Source organism: Periplaneta americana, chromosome 2, assembly GCF_040183065.1.
Source record: "Periplaneta americana isolate PAMFEO1 chromosome 2, P.americana_PAMFEO1_priV1, whole genome shotgun sequence".
Classification (NCBI taxonomy): domain Eukaryota; kingdom Metazoa; phylum Arthropoda; class Insecta; order Blattodea; family Blattidae; genus Periplaneta; species Periplaneta americana.
In genome coordinates, this window is record NC_091118.1 from 23,307,131 (window position 1) to 23,334,906 (window position 27,776).

Below are 27,776 nucleotides of genomic sequence, written 5' to 3' on the forward strand. Positions count from 1 at the left end.
CCTCTGCAAATTGATGGCACCGGTGTGACACCGGTGGAGCATCAGCGACGTCATCGGTGGAATTCGGAACACCGTGATGCCATCGGATTGCTCACCGGTGAGATTCGGAATACGCTCATTACTCTTCCCACATTCCGTGTCATAAAAGTGTACCAATCGTGTGGAAACTATGGCTGAAGTACACAAGGCCATATACAGTGGAAAGTTCTTGATATTGTAATTATAAGGTAGAAAAGATCACGGACAAGACATTCATCTTCTAGAAGACTTGTGACTTCTTGACTTCGAATCTTGAATTCCACAAACCATTCGCTATCGCTTTTAGAGTAACGATGTAACTGGAAAGGTGACTATAAAATTTAAGAGATTTTTAATTGGTTGTTTAATGACGCTATATGTTATTCAGCAATTGATAATATCGAGATGGTATTTGGCGACGAGAGGTAGTTATGACTAGGGAAAGGAAGTTCATGCATTTGCATATTTGTTCTCTATCGTTGTGTGAATATGCTGAAAGATTATCTACATGGATCACAAATTTCTGAATACAATGATATTACATTTATTGTGCATAAAAGTGCATATTTTGCCTTTATTTATAAAAGCATCATATTTTAACATTTATGCAGGGAAACTGTATATTATGTATGTTTATTTGTCTTTCCCTCATTTTTAAAAGTGTGTAACCTCGTAAACACGACTAATTTGTGTTTATGAATTTTGAACGTAACGATGACGCCCTCATAGGGAGCCTCTCAAGTTAGCAATTGGTATTTCGTCACTGCAGTCTTTAGCAGATTTCGACAGAACAATATCCAGTTTAACATCAGTTCCACGAAATGAAAGAGAACAAGAAAACAGCAAATATTCTTTCAAAAAACCCTGGCTATTACCAACTTAAAGAAATTCAAGATATTATCGAAGGAAAAACACCCCAAAAACCAACAAAATTTTCTATAGAACAGCTCACAGCTTTTGTGCAAGCCCCTCTTACTTCTTGTGACGTAGAACGAAGTTTTTCGCGCTACAAAGCTATGCTCAGAGACAACAGAAAACATACGTCACTGGTTACAAGCAAACGTTCTGATGGGGGCAGATAAGAAAAGTTATTTTTTTTTCTTCCACCATGTTAATAATGTCAAAAGAAGTGCTTATACAAATTTTGGCCACTCGACCGCAATTGCAAGGCCGTAAAAATATAAGTTCGCCAAGGAGCGCTAACAGAAAAAAAAACACACAATTTCATTGGACAAATTTATTGAAACAGACACAGCAATTGTTGAGCTATTTTTCAACATATTTTCCATTGGAATCGAGACATTTCTCATATCATGGGATCGACAGAGAGAGGTGCAGACGCAGTCAAACGCTGATTCCGATCTGAGGCGGCTGACTTCTACGACACAAAAATTGATCCCGTGGTATGATAAATGTAAAAATTCCAGCGTGGGATATGTTGACAAACAGCGCAACAATTGCTCTATCTGTTTCAATAAATATTTCCAGCAATTGTGTTTTTTTTCTATAAACGGCCCCAGGGAAAATCACTTTCTGGACGGCCTCGTAATTGCGGTCGAGTGGCCAAAATTTGTATAAGCAATTCTTTTGACATTATTAACATGGTGAAAGAAAAAAATTTAACTTTTTTATCTGCCCCCATCAGAACGTTTGCTTGTTAGTTGTGGACTGTAACAGCATAAATGGAGCATTCAGCAATGAGCAAGCACTTCAAAATCCATAGACTAAACGTAAGTTACCTATACTTTATTATTCTGTTAAAATAATCACAGACGATAATGCATATTTTGTAGCATATTTATATATTTTACGGCATAAATGCATACATATTATTCACGTTTTTAGGACATGAACTTCCTTTCCCTGGTTATTACATCGCGAAATAAGTGGAAACGCCAAAAAGTAATGTTTTATACTCAGGGGGAAGAAAGCCAAAGAAATTCTGAATATAAATGTAAGACCGATGTGACTTTTACTGCTGAAAGACCTTGATACGTTAGGAGTTTGCAGCAGCGCAGTAGCTATAAACAAGCATGTATCTTCTTGGAAATAGATTTCCTATATAAACGTCAATATTCTGGTGCGAAATGTCTCATAAATTTTAACTGAATATCAAACACCTCTTGCAAAACCTTTGTATTGCTCATATACAGTCAAGGTCTGTTGCAATCACTGATTCTTATTCGAAAAATACTGCACGCTTAACCGAGCCAAAGATCACGAAACAATTGTACGCCGTATCAGGGATACACCGGCACGTACAATGCGTCACGCAGTTTCGAGAATAAAGCTACAGTTGTGTTGGTTTGAATTGTTTAGTTTTGTTTCGGTTTACAAATGGAGAGATTAGATCTGTGGCGGTGATCGGCATTTCTTGACTCGCCAGTCAGTCCCTAAATACACAAGCAGGGCGAAGGGGTATGGGATGATCTCCCTCCCCTTAGCCATCACTTGTTCATTCAAAGTTAGGTAGTTTGGGTATCCTCCCCTCCTATCTTCCCCCTTTGCTATGTACTGTGGGCTGCAATTTATATAAAGTAATCTTTGCCGACCACTGGTCTGTGGTAAGTAATTAATGTTAATAAATAATTGATTGAATGGCGATCTTACTCGTGTTAATTGTGTATGTGCGGCTTACACCTGTTTCGGTGTTTCTTCACACCATCCTCAGAGGCTACTAGATCTCGGCGTCACCTCGAACTTCGCTGCCTATTGTGTGGGTGCGTTCAAGATGACGCCGAGATCTAGTAGGCTCTGAGAATGGTGTGAAGAAACACCGAAACAGCTGTAAGCCGCACATACTTACATAATTAACACGAGTAAGATCGCCATTCAATCAATTATTTATATTCAAGTGTTAAAAGTAGTGTAAGAAAGATTCAACATGGACAATTAATGTTGTTTAGTCAACTATCCGAAGACAGGTTTGAACCTCATAAGTAACCCAATAAGGCATCACTCATGAGGCAACTAAGCCTGTAGTTAATGGGGTAGGTGACCAGTGCATTTCCCCCTCCATTGCACACATCGCTGATTAGCTACATATTACACTAATCAGACTTCAGATGCATACAAACAATTGTTCTTTCTCTGACACAATTCGTCAAGTGAGATGTACTGCCTGATAATAGATATTATGTCACTATGTGTAATAGTGTAATACAGACGTCTCAAAATGCGTACTCGCGAGTAAGCCCCTGAACGGAACCGAAGCCAGTACGTAATGAGCGCTGTCTGCCTCGCCCATCTCCATCTATACTGTACTCAATGTTTATGCGCAAACGAAGAGCAGTGGCGGACTGCCATTATCACTATGTTGGTCGGAGTGTTCCACCGTTTCACAATGTCTTCTAATCATGGACGTAGTACATTCAAGGATGAATAGGAAGAGAAATGTTTTTGTGTTAGTGGGGAGAATGTGAAATACTTAATTTGTTCGGAAATTCTTAAGGGTGTGTTAAAATTCAACATGTGATGACACTACTCGACTCTTCACAAAGAATATCATACAATTACAGGCATGTTGGACGTGTGAAAATAATTTATTTTGGGGCTATCTGTATAATTGTTGGTTATACATAATAATCAGTATATTACAATACGCTTACACTCAGTTCGGCATGACATACCTACTTATAGTTTTTCGTTTAATTTTAGGAGAAATGCGTAGGCTTACAAATATTTTGATAAATATAAAACAAGAAAATACAAACACAAATCACACACGTGTCCTCAGTCTTAAACAATAAAAGCTTCTTGCTAGCTATGTTCTAGCTTGGAATATTGGAAAATCAATGAAGCCCTTTACAGAAGCATCATTCGTAAAATCTTGCATACAGGACGTTACAAAAATACTATGTCCAGAACAAAGTCAAAGTTTAAGAAAAGTAAATTGTTTCCAATTAAGTTCAGAGAAAGAATTTCAAGATTGTAAATGTAATTGAAGCTGAAGTCGAAACCAGTTTGTAGCTTACTCACTTGCATTGGACGAAAGCACAGATAGAAATGACAAAGCTCACCTAGCTATTTTCATCCGAGGAGTTAATGATCATTTTACTGTGTCTGAATGTCTTCTAGATGTAATTACAAAATAAAACTGGAGAAGATCTTTTCCAGGCACTGAAAGGCACCATAGAACAGAAGAGGTTGAATTTGCAATGGCTTGTATCAATAGCAACAGACGGGGCTCCAGCTTCATAGTACGATGTAAAAATAATATACAAACGAATGATATTTCTTATTCTTTTGATGTTATTATGTAAATTTAAGCAGACTGTTGCCGCGATCTCCCACTGATCGCTCCCATCTGTTGAGGTACGAGTCTCTTCCCCTTCTCTAGCCTTACAGCACAATGTGTTCGGCGGGCAGCATCGAGAGCACGAATAACGATACGCTTTTTGGAGACCTCTGGTGTAATATGTAGCTAATCGGGGATGTATGCATTGGAGGAGGAAAGGAACTGACCATCCTACCCATTATCGCCTGGCCTAGTTGCCTCATAAGTGGTGCCATGTTGGTATCACTTGTGGGGTTCATACCTGTCTTCTAACAGTTGACTAAACAACATCATCATCAAATACATCATGGTTTAGGTCTTTAGGCCTGTTCCATTTTTAGGAAGTCAGAACTGTTCTCTCCATTTCTTTTTGGGCCTGCCAAGATACTTTCTACCAAGTGGTTGATATAGGAACATCTGTACAGGAGAGCGATTTATGTCCATTTTCATCAGATTTTGGTACCACTGCTGTCTAGAAGAGTCTGTAAAGTCAAGAAGACTTTGTATTTGTAATTCTTCATGAATTTCACTATTTGTCTTCTGATCTTTCAATCTGTAGGGGAGAGTTGGGTAGTTTCGGACATCGGGTAATATCGGACAGTGCGTTTCTTTCATCTACCAACAGATGGTAGTACGTGAATGACACGGTTACATTTCTGTATGCGACATCACAGAAACGTAACCATGTCATTCAGGTACTATCATCTTGTGAAAGATGAAAGAAACTCACTGTCCGATATTACCCGATGTCCGATACTACCCAACTCTCCCCTAACCAGCAAGTGGTCTTAATAATGTCATCTGGAGAGTTTAGTTTCGTGATCGCTTGGTTGGTCATATGTAATATTACACCCTAGGTAATTAAAATTTGAAACCTGTTCTAAATTGGCATCATTGATTGAGATTTTGGTTCGAGTTGAGATTCTATGAATCCGAAAATTTCTGTTTTCTTTGTAGATACTTTCAAATTGTAGGCTATTTTATACCCGCTGAATATTGCTTTGTAGATTGTGCTCGTTATCTGAGAGGATCAAAAAGCATAAAATTTAGAGGTGTTTTTTCCAATAAAATTAACATTCACTTGTGCTTCCCATTTTCTCACAAGTCGTCGATATAAAAATTAAATAATGCAGATGACATGGGACACCCTTGTCTTACACTTCTTGTTATTTCCTTTGAATTCTTACTGATTCCGAAAATTGTTTTAATTTTTATTATGGCATTCATATACAGTACTTTGAATAGCTCTTATTAAATGTGTTTCTTTCATTATTTTCCAAAGTTTCACTCGGGTCACAGTATCGAAGGCCTTTTCAAAATCAATAAAGGCCACAGCAGTGGGATATTATATTCTCCGTTCTTTTCTATTATCTTAGATACGGAGAAAATATAGTCCATATAGGATCTGCCCTTCCTAAATCCATTTTGTCCTTCTAATAGTAAATAAACAATGACTATGACTCGGTTAAGAGAAAAGTTTTATATGATATTCTTATTGAATTCGGCATGCCCAAGAAACTAGTTCGATTAATTAAAATGCGTCTCAGTGAAACGTACAGCAGAGTCCGTATAGGTCAGTTTCTGTCAGACGCGTTTCCAATTTACTGTGGGCTAAAGCAAGGAGATGCACTATCGCCTTTACTTTTTAACTTTGGTCTAGAGTATATGCCATTAGGAAAGTCCAGGATAAGAGAGGGATTGGAATTGAACGGGTTACATCAGCTTCTTGTCTATGCGGATGACGTGAATATGTTAGGAAAAAATCCACAAACGATTAGGAAAAACACGGGAATTTTACTTGAAGCAAGTAAAGAGATAGGTTTGGAAGTAAATCCCGAAAGGACAAAGTATAAGATTATGTCACGTGACGAGAATATTGTATGAAATGGAAATATAAAAATTGGAAATTTATCCTTCGAAGAGGTGGAAAAATTAAAATATCTTGGAGCAAAGTAACAAATATAAATGATACTCGGGAGGAAATTAAACACAGAATAAATATGGGAAATGCCTGTTATTATTCGGTTGAGAAGCTTTTATCATCAAGTCTGCTTTCAAAAAATCTGAAAGTTAGAATTTATAAAACAGTTATATTACCGGTTGTTCTTTATGGTTGTGAAACTTCGACTCTCACTTTGAGAGAGGAACATAGGTTAACGGTGTTTGAGAATAAGGTTCTTGGGAAAATATTTGGGGCTAAGAGAGATGAAGTTACAGCAGAATGGAGAAAATTACACAACACAGTACTGCACGCATTGTATTTTTCACCTGACATAATTAGGAACATTAAATCCAGATGTTTGAGATGGGCAGGGCATGTAGCACGTATGGGCGAATCTAGAAATGCATATAGAGTGTTAGTTGGGAGGCCGGATGGAAAAATACCTTTGGTGAGGCCGAGACGTAGATGGGAAGATAATATTAAAATGGATTTGAGGGAAGTGGAATATGATGAAGGGGACTGGATTAATCTTACTCAGGATAGAGACCGATAGCGGGCTTATGTGAGGGCGGCAATGAACCTCCGGGTTCCTTAAAAGCCAGTAAGTAAGTAAGTAAGTAAGTAATAGATCCCACAATCCGTTTTGAGATGCATGAGCAACAGCCACAAGAGGTGTGTCGTGAAAAACAAGTCATATTCATGCCTTGTTGTCAGCATCTTGGAGCACAATACCACATTACACATTGGACAGTTTTTGGGCTCATGTTCGATGCCCGTGGCACGATCCCACGTGAAACTTTAAATCAACTTAAACAATATAAAATTTCTGTTGCAACGATTGATGCCATAGGATCTCATGTGTTAAAATCATCCTTAGCTATAATTAGTAATCATTTGTACCCAACAAAATTTTTATTGTAAATGATTTCCTACGTTTTCTTATCTTAATGTTTTTTCTTTTTCTTTCTAAGTGTCACAAAATTGTTTTGTTTACTTATTATTCTTTATGAATTGATTAGTAGGCCGATCTATCGAACCCTTATTTAGGGCGGCTTTTGTTTCTACAAATTATCTCTAGGCTAAATAAACAACAACATAGTGACGTAAAAAATACCGGCTTCACTTGAAATTGAACCTAGGAGCTTCTAGTTTGTAATCTTCCGCTGTATTCGGAAACTAGAATGGCGAAACCCTCGCTATGAAGGAATGGTGTAAATGAAACCTTAATTTTACAGTCTTGTGCTATCTTGAATTCCAGAAGGGGGGTCAGGGGAATCCATTAAGGACTCTAGAGAACTTATGTGGAGAGGGAATGCTTGCGGAGGCGGGGAGAGGGGAGGATGAATTGCACGTAGTAATAGTGACTTAGGCACCACAGTGAGTCAGTTCCATTTAGTAAGTCACCGATGACTTGACTCCTGTAACGTAACTGGTAGAATTGTAACCGTGTGAGCGCATTCTGTAGTACCTCGTGTGCGTACCTATCGCGCAATACGGACCAATACCGCAAGTCGGCGTTGGTAAAGTGAATTATCCGGAAGGAAAGATATCTATAGCCGAATGTAACAGAATTTATTTCCTACTTCAACAGAGATTTTAAATAAATAACCATATATTAAAGTAAAATCAGTAATAAGGCATATTTTCCTCGTTGTTTATTGCCGTTTTGTAACGAAGTAGTGCGTATTTTGCTTAAATCTAACGCAGAAATTAGTATTTTATGTGTGGACGCTGAATATCTGAACTCACCCTCCAACAATGTCGCGAAGGCGAAGTTCGATGATGCTCCTCCAAGAGGACTTTAAAGACTTGGTCTTCAAAAACATCAGTTACACCGCGTCTACAACTACAAGAAGAGGTGAGTTACTTCATACGAAATGTGTGTATTAACGCAATCCACGTCTAAACTCAAACACTCGTTCCCTTCACCTATGATTTTTCCCCCATTTTTTTAATTTGGTTATTTAACGACGCTGTATCTATTACGAATTTTATGTAAATGGGTAAATTATTTTATGTATGTATTTATTAACACTACAATTGGGTTTAGACTCGGTGGCAGTGATATATAATATAGCCTACAATAATACAATAATTACAACAATAAAAATAAAATAAACCTAAATTTATTTCTAACTATAAATAAATAGATGCAATAAATCTAGGACTATAAATAAAAACTATTCTATAACTAGCCGTACCCGTGCGCTCCGCTGCACCCGTTAGAAATAAATATAAAGTAATTACATAATTAAATTAGGACATTTGATTCAGGGAACATTCGTGTTTGATAGAAGGATAAATCGTTTACTATGTTACTTAATTTAAATTGTATTAAAAAATTAAAATGCGATCATTTTGATCCAGAGACCACTCATTTGGTCATAAAAATTATTTTAGGAAATACAGGAAACGAATGCCTATCAAGTTTTCTGTGCATAAGAAGCTGTTTTAATCTTACCTGTCCTCGATTCAGTCAGAAGTTACTGTAATAACATTATAGCATTATGTCCATCTAGAGGAACTACACTTTCCAATGGTGAATTAATGATTAATTATACAAATCGGTTAATTTAGCTTCCGATATTACTTCATACAAACACAGAAACATTCTCTGTAGGATACCGTATGTTTCATAGCTTTTGATTGTTGTTGTCCAAGGCCCCTTATAGACGAAGTCATTTGTTTTTTATTTCATTACACCACCTTAGACGGCGTTGTTATTGTAATTTTGAAACTCATTTATCTCATTAAATATCAGTCCTATAAAAATTTTGCATGGAATAAAACTTATCGGAAATTATTTTTAAAGAAACTTTTGTTATGTAATATTTTTCATGATAATTAATAATAAGGGAGATATTTCGATTTATTTAATTCAAGTCCCCTTATAACCCCCCTTTTAAATACAGTATTTTGAATGCCATATAGCCTAAATTCTAAGTTACAACGAACTTAATTTCTATTCCAATTTTCATATAAATCGGTTTAGCCATTATCGCGTGAAAAGGTAGCAAACATCCAGACAGACAGACTGATATGCAAACAAAAATTTCAAAAAAGCTATTTTCGGTTTCAGGATGGTTAATTATACATGTTAACACCAATTATTTTTGGAAAATCGAAAATTACCAGAAACATTTTGGCTACAGATTTATTATTAGTATAGATAACGCCTACAATAAGCAAAAGTAAACCTAACTTAAAAGTACTTCTATTTCATCCAACTATTACCAATTTTTGTTAATTACATATCACCTTAATTAATTACAAATCAACTTAATTACATATTATGTTAATTAATTACATATCACCTTAATTTATTTACATATCAACTAAATTACATATCATCTTAATTAATTACATATCAACTTAATTAATTACATGACACAACTTAGATAGTTACACTGCACCTACATTACATTTTCAGTCTAATCTTCTCAACCTTTCCTTAAATGTATTGATTTTGAAAGGACCACCCTGAAAGATTGCCGCAGGTAAGCTGTTCCAGTCTATTATTGTGCGGTTAACAAAGGAAAATTTTTCCACGTCCGTTCTTTGTTTTCTACATTTAAACTTCCTAATAATGTAACAAAATAAACACAAACACTCTGGTTCATGCTGTCCTGAGCCCAACCTAGAATTTATCTTAACGCACGATTGTCCTTCCACTGTTGCAATTCAGCAGGTAATTGGTGATAACGATATGATATTTGGCGAGATGAGGCCGAGGATCCGCCATAGATTACCTGACATTTGCCTTACGGTTGTGGAAAACCTCGGAAAAAACCGAACCAGGTAATCAGTCTAAGCGGGAATGGAACCCGCGCCCGAGCTCAACTTCAAATCGACAGGCAAGCGCCTTAACCGACCGAGCTACGCCGGTGGCTGCTTCAGCTATAATCGTGATTACTTTTCGTTTTTACTTTCTCGATGTAAAAAGTCTAGTTAGTGAAGCTGAAGAAAACGATTTTGATATTTTCGCAGAAATGCTCAATTTCAGCATCCATGGTGCCAAAAAAATATATATTTTTAACGAGTCTTCTGTCTCCGCCCGTCGGTCTGCATCAGATAGTTATTTGATTTAAATTTGCGAATAGTTATTTACGATACAAGTGTTTAAAATGACATTTTATTTTGTGAGTACGGATGTTTGCGAAACAAGACAAGTAAAAGCCCGTGAAAGTAAATTTATGGGATGTATTTCATATTTAGGAACTTTTTAATTGATTTCCGAGTTTATTCATGATTAGATAATATTCCTCATTGATTTGTGGAAACAATTGCGAATCATAAGCCACAGCTGAATGATAATGTTATTAGTAGTAGTTAGGTCATGGACCAGTGTAACTTGTGTAAACACCCTAATGACGACAAATTTCCTCGCTACGGATATAAGGCCACGAAATACCTTATAAATAGGGAACGAATTTATAGTTTTCTACTTATTTTGCTTGCTACGTCCTAGACTACGTACAAATGTTTTCTAAGGAACCCGGAGGTTCACTGCCGCCTTCACATAAGCCCGCCATCAGTCCCTATCCTGAGCAAGATTAATCCAGACTCTACAATCATATCCGACCTTAAATCCATTTTAATAATATCCTCCCATCTATGTCTCGGCTTCTCCGAAAGTCTTTTCCCATCAGGTCCTCCAACTAACACTCTATATATATATATATATATATATATATATATATATATATATTTCTGGATTTGTCCATACGTGCTACATGTACTGCCCATCTCAAACTCTGGATTTAATGCTCCCAATTATGTTAGGTGAAGAATACAATGCGTGCAGTTCTGCGTTGTGTAACTTTCTCCATTCTCCTATAACTTCATTCCTCTTAATCCTAAATATTTTCCTAAGAATATTATTCTCAAACACCATTAATCTCTGTTCCTCTCTAAAAGTGAGAGTCCAAGTTTCACAACCATACAGAACAACCGGTAATATAACTGTTTTATAAATTCTAACTTCCAGCTTTTTTGACAGCAGACTGGGTGGCAAAAGCTTCTCAACCGAATAATAACAGGCATTTCTCACATTTATTCTACGTTTAATTTCCTCCCGAGTGTCATTTATATTTGTTACTGTTGCTCCAAGATATTTTAATTTTCCCACCTCTTCGAAGGATAAATCTCCAATTTTTATATTTCCATTTCGTACAATATTCTGGTCACGAGATATAATCATATACTTTATCTTTTCGTGATTTACATTCAAACCTATCTTCTTACTTGCTTCAAGTAAAGTTCCTAACATATTCACGTCATTCGCATAGACAAGCAGCCGATGTAACCCGTTCAATTCCAAACCCTCTCTGTTATCCTGGACTTTCGTAATGGCATGTTCTAGAGCCAAGTTAAAAAGTAAAGGTGATAGTGCATCTCCTTGCTTTAGCTCGCAATGAATTGGAAAAGCATCAGACAGAAATTGGCTTATACGGACTCTGCTGTACGTTTCACTGAGACACATTTTAAATAATCGAAGTAATTTCTTGGGAATACAGAATTCAATAAGAATAGGCCTATTATATAAAACTTCTCTCTTAACCTAGTCATATGTTATTATTATTATTATTATTATTATTATTATTATTATTATTATTATTATTATTATTATTACTCTTAATACTATTCTCAGAGGATAATTTTGTCTGCAATCTCTCTTCCTAAACTAGTTCTCCTTCATTGTAGCAGAATTGAAGTTCAGCACTTTCCTTATTTGTGCGGTTTTCCTGTATTTCTTTTCTTAGCGCTGAATCATTTAAATGACTTCCTGGTACTGATTTCAATATTTTAAGCCCTTTCCTTATAGTACTTACAGTCCTAATAATAGTTAGCATCACGAAGCATTACATATCTCACATTCAGTGATTCTTGTACAATTAAATATTTAAATTATTACAGTTAGTTACCATAGTCACTATTTCCCTAAATTTTTTATACAAAATCTATACTAATAATAAATCTGTAGCCGAAATTTTTCTGGTAATTTTCGATTTTCCAAAAACAATTGGTCCTAACATATATAATTAACTACCCTGAAACCGAAAATCGCTTTTTTGAAATTTTTGTTTGTATGTCTGTCTGTCTGTCTGTCTGTCTGTCTGTATGTTTGTTACCTTTTCACGCGATAATGGATGAACGGATTTCGATGAAAATTGGAATATAAATTAAGTTCGTTGTAGCTTAGATTTTAGGCTATATGGCATTCAAAATACATTATTTAAAAGGGTGGTTATAAGGGGGCCTGAATTAAATAAATCGAAATATCTCGCTTATTATTGATTTTTGTGAAAAATGTTACATAACAAAAGTTTCTTTAAAAATAATTTGCGATAAGTTTTATTCCTTGAAATATTTTGATAGGACTGATATTTAATGAGATAAATGAGTTGTAAAATTAAAATAACTGCCATCTAAGGCCGTATAATGAAATAAAAAACAAATGACTTCGTCTATAAGGGGCCTTGGACAGCAACAATCGAAAGCTATGAAAGATAGCCTACAGAGAATGTTTCTGTGTTTGTATGAAGTAATATCAGAAGCTAAATTAACCGATTTGTATAATTAATTATTATTTCACCATTGGAAAGTGTAATTTCTCTAGATGGACATAATGCTATAATGTTATTACAGTAACTTCTGATATAATATAATATAATATAATATAATATAATATAATATAATATAATATAATATAATATAATTTAATATAATTTAAGTTATTTGAAGGGTTCAGAACCATAGTGGGCCAAGCGCCATTTACTGAATACGTAGAAAACAAGGGTTAAAATTAAGGTATTACCATAATTCAATGAAACCTATAACAAGTAAAGTAAAGTATACACATTAAATCTAAATGATGTCAATGTTCATTAAACTATGGTTGCATGTAATAAAAATTAGAAACATGTTAGAGGAATTGTCATTGCACCAATGAGTGCTCTCTGGACCAAAATGATCGCATTTTAATTATTTGGATGCAATTTAAATTAAGTAACATATTAAACGATTTATCCTTCTATCAAACACGAATGTTCCCTGGATCAAATGTCCTATTTTAATTATGTAATTACTTTATATTTATTTCTAACGGGTGCAGCGGAGCGCACGGGTACGGCTAGTGGTATAATATGTCAGTAATGATATTGTAGCGAAGTGGTAAGAATCTACTATAGGTCTAGTTCTTTTGCTTTGACATTTTCCGCCTTAGGAGTTTGTCTTATGCGTCCATAGCAACCGGTCTTCCCAGTCTTTTATTTGTAAATTTCGTTGTTATATTGCATATATCAGCATTGTCCAACGGCAAGTCCGCGAAATTATTTTGCCGGTGCACAGAAAATGCATACATTCAATTATGTTAGCATTCACTTCGTTTTTGTAGATGATGTTAAAAGCGAAAAATAAAATAGGCTAAAATGTAACGCCCACCTCCGTATTTAAAACCAGTTTACTGAGTTATTTCTTGACGTCAATCTGTAATGATTAATACTCGATCTCGGTAGAAAGCTTTTAAAATTATTCTTAACTTTTTCAACCACATAGGCCTACATATGCGAGCGAAACAATATAATTCGGTCGTTTCTGTAATTGATACAAAATATGAGTCGTTGAGAGTAGAAGTGGTGTAAGTCAAAAATGGGTAATGAGGGTTAGGGTAGAGTCGGGTAATATCGGACATCGGGTAGTATCGGACAGTGCGTTTCTTTCATCTACCATCATATGGTAGTACCTGAATGACATGGTTACGTTTCTCTATGCGACATCACAGAAACGTAACCATGTCAATCAGGTACTATCATCGTGTGGTAGATGAAAGAAACTCACTGTCCGACATTACCCGATGTCCGATACTACCCGACTCTCCCCTAAAGTAAACATTGTGTAAAATACAGCGCAAAGTAGCAATTAATATTGAATTTATTTAAACTGTTATTAGTCCGTGGATAGCACGAAGGACATATTAATTGCTACTTTGTGCTGTATTTTACAGAATTTTTATTTTAAACCTCATTACACAATTTTGACTTACACCACTTCTGCTCTGAACGGTTTATATAGGAACCGAATAGACGTTATTGCATCTTGCAGTAGTAACGTTGGAAACACTCATTGAAAATATTTAGCTAAATAAACAAAAGCATAGGTCGCGGTGTGTAGGCCTAAATGTTAGTAACTTTGAAAGAAGAAGTATAAAAACTGTTTACTGATGAGGTTCTAAAATTTCGAATTTAAATACTGTAATTTTGATTGAGGTTTTGGCTGATATGTACAATTATCTAGACTATTATCAGACAGTACATCTCACTTGACGAAATGTGTCAGAGGAAGAACAATTGTTTCTATGCATCTGAAGTCTGATTGTAGCTAATCGGCGATGTATGCAATGGAGGGGGAAAGGAACTGGCCACCATGCCCTATTATCTCCTGGCCTAGTTGCTTTATAAGTGATGCCTTGTTGATATCACTTGTGAGATTCAGAACTGTCTTTGGACAGATGACTAAACAACAACAACAATTTTAAATAATGAATGTTAAAAAAATAAACATTAAATAAATTAGACGAACAATTCCCTATTTTAGCTATGGGCAACGCATCATTTGGCAAGGTTGAGTGCTGGATCCAATTTCAGTCTTATGAAAGAAATCCCCAGCGAAGTTAGTTACGGCTAAACCAATTTCACTTTTTTAAGGAACTCATGCGCGTTCATTCTCTTCACGGATCGTTCGTGTACTGTAATTTCACTTTCCATGCTTCACGTTTCCATGGTTACATATCCGATTATTAGTCGTCCACTTTATGATGTACAGCACACTTCAGTGAGCTGTCAGATATGAAATCAGTCTGTTTTCTCTGCAGCACTCAGATTTATTGTTTCCGAGCAATGGAGAAAACAGTAAGATTTCACTGCGTAATAGTAGTATTTTTACTTAACCAATTTTCAGCTTCAAAGACTGTTCAACGTCAAAAATCAATGTGGGCGATAAATAGCCTACAAATTTTGCTTAGAGCCCTAAATCTATGACATGGGGCCCATAGTTATACTTCCCTTCTGGAAGAAGACATATTAAGTATTTTATTGCCCTTCAAGGCGTTGGACCACTGAAATTTGTATTTTTGAAACTACTGATGGAATTTTTTTTTTTTTTTTTTTCATTTTTAACCACTAAGAACCTCTGGTTGAGTGGAAGGGAAGGCCTCACGGCCTTAACTCTGCCAGAAAAAATAAAGCATTATTATTATTATTATTATTATTATTATTATTATTATTATTATTATTATTATTATTATTATTATTAAGTAGGACTATGTTAATAAGTATATGATCAAAGTTTCAAATAAATTGCATGAAAGATGTAGCTACAGAAATTAATTTAATTAAAAAAATTATACGCCACTGCTATCCATTACATTTATTCAGTTTGTAAGATATTTTATGCTCCACCATGCCGAAATGTAGTAATTATACACCTGGTAGTAGCCCTTTAATGCACCTCATTAAAGTACACCTATTTATTATAGTTCAGTTGTTCAGCCAATGAGAAATCACCATTGTACCATTATAAAAGCGCAAGTATCGATTATTCTTGGATATGCAATCGAAAGACAACTAGCGAAAAGTCACGGAGGCTGGAAATCCAATACTGTCGCAGAAGGTTATGTTCTGTTACTATAATAATTAGCGTTAATTGTAAATAATATTCAAATAAATTCAATTTGTCATCTCGTTTTTCAATTCTAAATCAATTTCCAGGTTATATCAAGACTAATGTTCATGTTATTCTCTAGATTATATCAAGGTTCCTCGGAAAAAATCAATACTTTCGCGTCTGCGCACATCTCACAATTTAGGTCAGTTCCCCTCCTCACTTACATAACCATAACATGAATACTTATGAATAATTTCAAGTTAGAAATATGGTCGAGCATAAAAAGTCGTATGAAACTTGCCTATAATGGTAATTAAGACGCTCGTATGAAAATTAGGAAACTCGCTTGCGCTCGTTTCATAAACAAACATACTCGCGTCTTAATTACTACCATTATAAGCTCGTTGCATAATGTACTATTAATGTTCTTATGGTCAAAGTGTAGCCAATAATGAGGTCCATGCACTCCGGTATTTGTTTTTTGTGCCCCCTTTAGGTCAAGAGAAAAAAAATATTTATTCATATTTTTCCCCTTTAAATGATATAGATATATGCTGTACATTATGTAAAATTTATCTTATGTTCTTTGTTACTGAGAAGGAAAGTAGTAGCGGGGTACATGTTCCACGTCCTTCTGAACATAACTACCAAATTTCATGACTGTGTCTTAAAAAAATTGAAGTAAAGAAAAATGCCAAAACTACTAGTACATAGTGGTGAGCGGGTCAGTGGCTGGGAAGTTTTTAAAAATGACGACATAAACACACGTTTCAGTGTCCGTAGGGGCACCAAAATTCGGAAATATGCTATTTCAACTGCAGAGAATTCTTAACATAAAAATAAAAAAAAATGTGATTTTTGACCCTAAAACAACATTTTTCAGTGGTCCATCGCCTTAATGCAACATTCTGTAATTTACGTATCTCTATCTGTTGTAGAGATCTGTTTGCGCAGTTTAAGAAGAGGTTTCGACTTGAGCTCATTAAAAGTTCCCTTGTCAGTTTGAAGACTGGCATTCAATTGGGCAAATGCGACAGAGCAGTACTTGTTACACAAGTTTGTCTGCATTTACACTATGTTGAATGTTTATTTACTAACGTATTTAGTATTTACTAATTTCATTAACGAAAATAATTTTTTGTGTATACCTCATTTCTTATCGTATAGTCTGTGCTAGGAACCGCCCGCGACCCCTGTTTGCTCTCGTTCTCGCATCCCACACTAGTTGAGGAATTCCCCACATGCTTTCCTTGATTAGTTTATTTTCACCAAGGTTGAAAAGCACAATAACACGAGGAAACTCGCAAAATAGCTGGCGAAAACAAATATCTAGGTTATATTTGTTGTGTTATCTGTTTACATAGGTAATTAGCTTTTATTTTTAATTCTCGCTCCCTACCGTTGCACCGTGGTCTAAGACATCATAACTAAAACTCGCGTTACGGAATTTGCGCTGGTTCAAGTCCTCATGGGGAAGGAATTTTCTCATGAAATTTCTACCAGTATATGTGACCGGTGCCCAACCATATTCGTGATGAATTTTGGGAGGTAGCGAAATCCAGTTATGAAAATCAACTGTTACATCTGAACACACGATTCCCCCTTACTGGTTGGATGATCGTTTACACCTGCTAAGTCATGTGGAGATGAGACGAATAGTCGGCTGTCATACATTATTATTATTATTATTATTATTATTATTATTATTATTATTATTATTATTATTATATAATCTCATGAAAATCCTGGTTAGTTTTCATCGAAGATAAGCTAAATAATTTCTCTAAGATCTCATAGAAGTTCATAATGCTGTTTTCATTAGTGGGCTATTTCGAATATTATGTTCTTGGATATTATTGTTTTCGTTACTACTTTTCCCCTTATTTTATGAAACCTTGATTATTTTCATTTAAGATAAATCATTTTCCTAAGATGTTGGAGAGGTTCATAGTGCCGCCTATTTATGTGTGCTACTTAACAGACAGATTTTTAGTTATTATTATTATTATTATTATTATTATTATTATTATTATTATTATTATTATTATTATTATTATTATTATTATTATTATTATTATTATTATCAGCATCATCAGGATCAGCAAAGCTTCGTGGCTGTTTCTACCAGTGGTTTAACCAGCGAATAGGGATTATAAAGAATGGACACTGAGCAAATTTTCCTGTGTTTTGTTTCTCTGTGCGCCAGCGTTTAGTTCTACTTTCAAGCGCTAGAGGTTAGTGTAATCGAGCATAGCCTAAGATAATTGAGAATAGAGCTAAGACACAGGATTCAAACATGGCCTACCTTATTGCATAATCCAGTAACGCTTTGCTTGAAATAAATTCAAGTTAGCAGCTTTTCCTTATTTCTCAGTGACGAACTAGTTGTAATAATAATTTTTTATATTTCAGATATAATCAATTATATTATAAAATTATGTATCAAATTCGTTTAATATTTGTATATAATATAATATAGGTATATGGTTTTACTTCTCATAAGAGTTTTGTTTTTCTATTTTCAGTGCTATCAAATCATTACATATTTTAATTGTTGTTGGGGTCAACGTCTCAACTCTCATTATAAAGGAACTCTAGAGTCTAGACATTACAGTTAATGAAGGATTTATTATCTTATGGATCCAATTTATTTTATTTGAGTACATAATGTACCTAGATGTATTAATTATATGTGTTATATTTCCGCTGTGTCGACTGCTATCTGGTGTGATGTCAGCGCCAACTCTAGGGAGAAAGCAGAATCTCACGCTCTAGCTGGCTTGAAGGTCATTGAAATCAGTCCGGCTACATAAAAGGTACCGACGCGAAGTGTCCATTCTTTATAATCCCTATTCGCTGGTTTAACCCTTAACATGGCAAAGCTTCATTTCTCACACTAGTTTATTAAACCTTGTCGAACCGTAAAGAAAACAACTATCGCATTGTCCATATTTTATAGGTTATACAATATTATAGTATTGTGAAATTTTAATTTTCCTACCAATTTTTTTATTGTTGTATTTAAATTATAGCATATAGTCTATTAACCTGTTGTATCTTATAGGATACTTAGTCAATTTAACGGTTAACCATATTCTAAAATCCTGTAGAAGTTCGTATTGCCCGCTTCATTATTTATGTATTTTCAGTACTAACTCTTGGAACTATTATTATTATTATTATTATTATTATTATTATTATTATTATTATTATTATTATTATCATTATTATTATTATTATTATTATCATTATCATCATTGTCATCATCAGCAGCAGCAGCAGCACCACCGCCATCATTATTGTTGTACTGCGTCATTAAGTCAAGCGTCCTCATCTCGAGAGATACTTCGAAGCTGTAGTTCTTTTTGCCTCCGCGACAACCGACCACCAAGCATCGTCTTTGTCTGCCACAGATTCCACTTGGACCCGTCGGGATCCCAACCCGGATTCAGTATGGAAAGCCGACGCTCTAATGTCATAGTATTCTTCAGGTGTAAGTAATAGATCCGGTTTCGTCTTCTAATAAGCCTCTTTGCCCTGTTACAGGGCAAGAATGAATATCCCCTTACTGGAAAAAGTTTACCACTTGCATAAATCGCCAAAAGAAACCAGACTACTGTGTGGCTACGGTTTTCGCCACCGCAACCATCACAAAATAAGTTTATTTCTTTTATGGTTGGGGACATTGTATTGTTGTCCAGTTTCTCTTGCATTAACAGCATTCCCAGCATAATTAATGTAACTTTCATCTTTAACATTAGAATATAGGCCTACAGATCTGACAACTTTCTTTATTTTATTACTTCAAAAATTAATCTCACTCTCTTCTGAATTACTCATGTTGAATCTTTGAGAGCACAGCAGTAGGCCTATAACAGCCAACACATATTGGAATAAAACACTTCAGTCTGGGAAAATGCGACACAGGTACTTGGAAAAGACCATGTATCCGGAGATATGGCTTTTTCGAACTAAATAAAGAAATCTACACTTCATATACAGGGTGTTTCCTGGCTAGTATTACAAACTTTCAGGGATGATGGGGAAGGGCACATGTATCAATTTGAGATAAGGAACCCTGGTCCGGAAATGACTGAGTCGAAAGATACAAGCAAAAATAGTTGTGTGGAAATGAAATAATTTTATTCCTCTGTACGCCTTATTTATGTGTATTTATCTGTACATCTTACACATACTATATTCATCTGACGTTGGTTACGTTGTCTACTTACAGTATTCCATTCAGTGCGCTGTCTGAGGGGTGGGGACAGGAAACTACACTAAAGCAATGCAGATAGCGTAATGTGTAACGGACATGGTCGGTCCTGATATGCACGTCTGTAGACAACAGTGTATGTGTACAAGTTGCATTGTCCAGTCGATCAGTCCTAGTGAAATGCAGGAGTACACGAGAGTGGAATATGCAGACCTGATTTTTGAATACGGATGAGCAAATGGAAACAGTAGACAAGCTCACAGATTATATCGGGGCAAGTACCCACGTAGGAGACATCCGACCCATACCATCTTTCCACGACTGTTGCAAAAGTTAAGGGAAAAAGGGCACATGGTGCCAAATTACAATTCCATTTCCACACAACTATTTTTGCTTATAACTTTCGACTCAGTCATTTCCGGATCAGGGTTTCTATCTCAAATTCATACATGTGCCCTTCCCCATCATCCCTGAAAGTTTGTAACACCAGCCCGGAAACACTCTGTATAAAGCTTGGAAAATGGCTCTTTCATAATATGAGCAGATCTGTTCAAAGAACACATTTATCCAAAAAAGAAAATACGCATTTTTGAAAAAAATTGATATAATTATGGCCTTTTCCAAATAACCGATTCAACTCAGAAAAATTCTGGTTGATCTTGATCGAAGGAAATTAATTTATTTAAGGGAACGCACAGGTGAAATTACTAAATCTTACAGTTTTCATTTTTTTTCTCAAAGATCAAGGACACTAGAATAAAATTATGTGACACGTTTCCTTATTAAGATGAAATAAAAGGCAGAAATTTTTCTCAACGTGATTTTCTTTAATTTTCGACGTGTGGAACCATTTATATATTAATTATTTAAATTAATATATAAATGGTTCCACACGTCGAAAATTTAAGAAAATCACGTTGAAAAAAATTCCTACCATTTATTTTATCTTAATAAGGAAACGTGTCACATAATTTTATTCTAGTGCCCTTATCTTTGAGAAAAAAAAATGAGAACTGTAAGATTTAATAATTTCACCTATGCATTCCCTTAAGATATTATGGAAGTTCATAATGCCGTCTTCATTGGTCCCCTCTTTGGAATACATATTCTTGGATAATAAATACCGGTAATAATAAATAACATTTAGACTATAGTATTATTATTATTATTATTATTATTATTTTTGTTATCATCATTATTATCATCATCACCATCATCTTAGGCAACCGTGGTTGTTTCCATCAAGGTAAATCATTTTCTAAGATTCCTTAGGAATTCGTAGTGCCCGTCTCATTATTTATGTATTTTCAGTACTAACAAGTTGGTATTATTGTTCTTGTTCCTGAAGTTAAAGGTTGGACACAAGGTTTATTTTTTTACAAACGTCCTTCTGCTTATACAGTAGTCTGTTAACAAAGGAGTGTATGTACACAGCTCGGAACCAGGAAGCAAGCTAGCTGCTGTGAAGTTATCATTATAGCTTATTAGAAGAAAGCAAACATTGTATGAGGTTTGGTGTCAATGCCACTGCTTACCGTTCCAAAACCTACAATTCTTCGAGAGTTCTCCTACCTTGATACCCTCTCTCCGAGTTATGTTAGGGGAGATTGTAACACCTTTAGTTGCGATATCTTCGACCTTTCTCGGCATATTAGCCATAATCATTATATAGGATAAGATTATGAAGAATACAATGAGGGTAAGAAAAGTAATCAACACAAATTGAACATCGTTACCTTGGATACGATTTCACAATGTTGCAGACAATCATCGCTTTAAGGACTCCTTGCAAGTGAAGTACTGTATTCCGTCATTATATCAGCCACTTTAATAGTTTATTAACATTTTCCGTACTAATTAAATATACAGAGTGAATAATAAGTATGAAATATTGCTAATAACTTCTTCACCCTCAACTGGTATCGCTTTTTAAGTGTACATTACGATATCAAGCAATATGAGTCTATATTGACCCATAGATACCAGTTGAGGGTTAAATTTTAATTTTACAAAACAATTATACAAAAGATGTTGGAGATAAACCATACAATATGATATCAGTGTTCGAAAAAAAATTAGTTGTTCAGGCATACAGGGTGTGACAGTAAACTTTATTTTTTTAAATAACACCCTATATTAAAATTTACGTGTTCCGAATCTTCATTAAATTTTATGTATCACTATCACTAACTAAATTTTACCACAGATGCTCAAATTTAGAACCATTCACAGCCAATGCCAGAGTTTGTCACGAAAACAGTCTACTGTAGATATGAAGAGTAACAGATCAGTCATGTAATTGTGAGGATATAATGTACTGTTTCCGTAATAGACTGGAATATTGAATAATTTCAAGGAAAAATTGTTCCGGGGCCCTTCGCTTAGCACGCGAACGCTCTACCGACTGAGCTACCCCAGGAACTATACACGACACCGTCACAATTTTTCCTTTATATCCACACAACTCACATGAGCTGACAAGACGCCAGAACTCAACTATGAGTGTGACTTAAATATTGTGGCTTTCTGTTAACGTTAAGGAAGCTACTACCTGAAAGCCAGATTTGCAGACTGGAATATTGTTTGGAATGGCTCTCATTAGTGTAGGGAATGGGTGAGAATGATGATGAAGGTGAGTAAGGGAGAAGGGGAAACCCGGTGCCGGCACGTAGCCTACTACTGTCGAATAGCACCAACAGGGCCGCCAGGCTTTAACGTCCCCATCCGACGGAAGAATTACTGTCAACAGTGACATATGCCTTCTCTTCATATGCACTGCGGAGAGATTTGGGATTTAACCCAGGTATATTGGTGCACAATCTAGTGATTAGAAGTTGTGCACAGCCATCTCTCCTAGTCCCGAGGTAGAAATTTTACATGAAAATTTCTGACCCCGCCGGGAATCGAACCAGGGCCGATTAGTCTAACTCGGCGGACTGTACGGTAAAAGTAGACTTATGATATTTATGTAAGAATTAAAAGTACTTTTACAGAAATTATTTTTAATTAGAGTGATATTTCATAGTGAAATTAAAACTTTTTCGACATAACTATTAATCTCAGAATAGTACATTATGCAACGAGCCTATAATGGTAGTAATTAAGACGCGAGTATGTTTGTTTATAAAACGAGCGCAAGCGAGTTTCATAATTTTCATACGAGCGTCTTAATTACCATTATAGGCAAGTTTCATACGACTTTTTATGCTCGACCATATTTCTAACTTGAAATTATTCATAAGTATCCATGTTATGGTTATGTAAGTGAGGAGCGGAACTGACCTGAATTGTGAGATGTGCGCAGACGCGAAAGTATTGATTTTTTCTGAGGCACGAATGTGATTGACCTTGATAACTAGAGAATAACATGAAGATTAGTCTTGATATAACCTGGAAATTGATTTAGAATTGAGAAACGAGATGACAAATTGAATTTATTTGAATATTATTTACAATTAACGCTAATTATTATAGTAACAGAACATAACCTTCTGCGACAGTATTGGATTTCCAGCCTCCGTGACTTTTCGCTAATTGTCTTTCGATTGCATATCCGAGAATAATCGATACGTGCTCTTTTATAATGCTACAATGGTGATTTCTCATTGGCTGAACAACTGAACTATAATGATTAGGTGTACTTTAATGAGGTGCATTAAAGGGCTACTACCAGGTGTATAATTACTACATTTCGACATGGTCGAGCATAAACTTTATTATAGGCCTAGTCTACTTTAAATATTATCTTATTATTTTAGATGTGTGTACTGACAGTGAAATATGCAAATTTATAAATAGTTTAGTTTTTCACATAGTACGTAATACTGACTAAAGAAAAAAACTAGAAGTTGTGTCTCATCCCTTACAATATTCCTAAATGATCCACTGTAACGCTGTAAAAATTACATAAAATTATGGCTGTAACTTCTTGTACGTCTTCAATCTAGATACTAGCAAATATATAAGGACTTGTTCACTTAGAAGTTCCCTAGAAAGGAGATTTCAAGGTAAATACAAATTAATATAAGACGTAAAAGTGTTCCTGTCACATTCTGTATATAGACACTGTATTGCGTAGTCGGTTGAAGTTAGACAAAGAACGGGCTACCATGGTCTGGTAGACCTTGCTGGTGACAGAATTATGGAGAAGTAAAATTAACTTGCGGTGAAGGAAACACTGTGTAATATAAATTTCTACACGATAATAATTATCACTATCATGATAATGATGGTTGTCCTTGATGCGAATTTGTCATCGTAGATACTTAAATTGGAAACCGTTGTTAACAATTTTATCTTCGCTATTTTTCTGTTTCGTCACAGGAAATTTCACGTATGAGGTTTCTCGAGGATCTTATAAAGATCAAGGCAGCGGTAAGTGTAATATTACATAACTTGCAAGGCTTGAGAGTGTCATGAAATTGAAATAGAAACCTTCCAACATTTCATACTCAATTGCTTTTTCCATCTTCAGAAGCGACGAGTATGATGTCAGTAAAACAATCTCTATGGAAACAAATGAAGACTATTTTCTGATTATACATTTTATTTCTACTTCAATTTTTATTATACCTGAGTTTTTTAATGTACTTGACTCCCACCCCTTCTACTAGTAAACTTCCAATCGTCCTCCACACAGAAACGAGGCCGCGTATGCAGTCAAAGTCGCCTTACGATCACAGTAAACAGTACTGAGTTAGTGAGTGTAGTACGTTCCAGAAATATGTTCGCGTTTTCCAGTGACGAAAGTGCTTTCAATATTGAATCATATTTTTCGCACAAGTACTGTCGTCCGTTTGCCTACGTCGCATCCTGGTTTTCCCCCCACTCATTTTTACTCGCCCTTCTGCAAAGGCTAATGGCTGAGCGGTCTTATTTCTTTTCTGAAAACATTAATTTCTTTTAGGAATTGGACGTTTATAAAATATTATACAACTGTTTAAAATTTAAATACAATGTCCTCGTTAAGTAATTAATTGTCACGTGATTTTTCCCCTTTCTACGACCCTGCGACAAAACCCTTGGACGGACAGTAGATAGCATGTCTGAGTAATTATAATCTTTTCGGATCGGGAAGAAATGAAGATTGAATTTACAGTACGTAAGTTACTCTTTTATAGAGTAGGTACAGAATTATTTCAACATGAGTTACTAGTACGAAGGACGAAACTGGTAATTGGAATTAGGTACAATAGTCTATAGTGCGATAATATGTACAAAAGCACTGAAGCCTGTATCGAAATGAACGGCCACCATTTTAAAAAATGTGTTTAAATATCCATATTATTATTATTTTTCAATTTAACTCGTTCTCTATATTGTACGCTAATGTGCTGTAGACAGTATAATATACAGTGCATAATGAATACGTCCGAATAGATAGCTCAGTTCGTGAGTAAAAACACTTATTGTTAATACTATACTGTATTTTGATTAAACAAAAACCTAATGAAAATGATCAAACTCTAAATCGCGATATTTCCTAGTTTACGTAAATGGATGAACTTTTCTTCCCTCCTATACCTAGTAAAGTGATTTGTTTGTATTTTACGCCAGTATTATTGAACTCCAGTCGTGGAAGGGGGTAGCAAACGGTGTTTCCGGTTCTCAACCGTTAATCCAAAGACATAGCCAGGTTAATATTAGAAATGTTAGTAAAAATAAAATGATGTCCCTGTACGTTTTATGTACGTATTTAGTAGAAACTCAGTATTTTCTTGGAATACGAGGACGTTTTGAAAAATAATGTCTTCTAATTTTTTTTACTTGAAAATGCCTATACTTATTTGAGTAAAACAAAAATAGGTACGCAGCGAACATTTTTTCCTCTCTCTTATACGGAGGAGAGATTGGGTAGCCGAACGACCGCGCTCTTGTACAAGTACAGCACGCCGCACCGTGAACTTAACCCGGACTATGGTATGGATGATGATGATGCTATGTGAATTAATGATGTCGAAATGAGTCCGAGGTCCAACTCCGAAAGTTACACAGCAATTCTGCTTCAATTAGTTGAGGGAAAACCCTGGAAAAACCCAACCAGGTAACTTGTCCCAACCGGGATTTGAACCTGGGCCCGCTCATTCCACGGTCAGACGCGCTAACCGTTACTCCACAGCAGTGTATCAGCGAACCTAACTGTAGCCACTCGGTGTGTTTTGGGAATGCGCCTAGCTTGAGGATTAAAGTAATGGATCTTGAAAGGTCGCAGTGCTGGGTTGTAGTGCCCCCCCTCTCCTGAAATTCAATTTCAATTCAATAGGATTGTTAATGTTTAATTTTCTACTGCATGGTCACTTCAAGACACAAAGCAGCAGTGCCCTCCTTTCAGGTGTCGTCACCGCTTGGTCGAGTAATACTCATTGTCAGTCTGGAGTATTTCCTTATGCCCATGTTGCATGGCCTCGGCGCTTGGTCGTGACCCGCGCACGCGCTGTCTGTCTACCAGTCGTATGCAGCACCGTTTCCTTAACGACATTCATTGCAATTTTGTGCGGTCAAGGACGACCCAACCGAAAGTTCTTTCGTGTAAATCGTTCGCCAGAAAATTTATATTTGCAATGAAAATACTCCATCAGGCCAACACCGAATTCTTCAAGGTTACAAAACCAGTCTTGCATTTTAATTCCAACCCTTGGGAATCTTGACATCATCATCATCATCATCATCTTCTTCTTCTTCTTCTTCTTCTTCATCTTAATTGGTTAGTTTATTTTAACAAATAATAATTATAAAGTCCCATTGTACTTTTGTCATTCAGTCTCCTTACAAAAAAGCTGAAAGTTACAATTTGTAAAACAATTACATTACCGGTTGTTTTGTATGGTTGTGAAACTTAAGACTCTCACTTTGAGAGAGGAACAAAGGCTAAGGGTGTTTGAGAATAAGGTGCTTAATAAAATATCTGGGGCTAAGAGGGATGAAGTTACAGGATAATGGAGAAAGTTATACAACACAGAACTGCACGCATTGTATTCTTCACCTGACATAATTAGGAACATTAACTTAAATCCAGATGTTTGAGATGGGCAGGGCATGTAGCACGTATGGGCGAATCCAGAAATGCATATACTGTAGAGTGTTAGTTGGGAGACCGGAGGGAAAAAGACCTTTAGGGAGGCCGAGACGTAGATGGGAAGATAATATTAAAATGGATTTTAAGGAGGTGGGATATGATGGTAGAGACTGGATTAATCTTGCTCAGGATAGGGACCAATGGCGGGCTTATGTGAGGCCGGCAATGAACCTCCGGGTTCCTTAAAAGCCAGTAAGTAAGTAATATTTATTAAAATAATGTGTTATGTATTATATTATTATTAGTAGTTTTATTAATAATAATTAATATGTTTTTATTATACAGGGTGAATAAAAAGTCTGGAACCATATAAATATCTTCCATATGCTTGATTTTCGATTACTACAGGTGTTACCAATATTTGTAAGACCAAATGCTCTACCAGTGACATATTCGATTCTACCCCTCAGCTATCTCAAAAGCCGCAATTTTGGCTGAAACTTTAAATTTTAAATGGAAAGGGGGTCATGTAGGTACTCAAAATCATGTGAAATTTTCTGAAAAAAAAGAAGAAACAATGGTGCAATCCATTTTGAGATATCTCTAATAGTTTTCAAGTTATTTAAAGATAACTGTCTTAATGACA

General features: G+C 35.5%; 1 protein-coding gene across 6 annotated transcripts in view; it reads left to right on the plus strand.

Annotated features, from left to right (window-relative positions):
* LOC138716204 (ATP-binding cassette sub-family G member 1) overlaps positions 1-27,776 on the plus strand; it is a 372,962-nt gene that overhangs the window by 233,473 nt on the left and 111,713 nt on the right. The window contains exon 1 of one of the 6 annotated variants that reach the window (XM_069849079.1): positions 7,616-8,094. The exons of the other annotated variants lie outside the window; for them this stretch is intronic. Within the exon in view, the coding sequence (XP_069705180.1) occupies positions 7,995-8,094 (100 nt within the window). The 5' untranslated portion in view covers positions 7,616-7,994. Of the gene's footprint in view, positions 1-7,615; positions 8,095-27,776 lie in introns of those variants that run through there. 6 annotated transcript variants of the gene reach the window in all.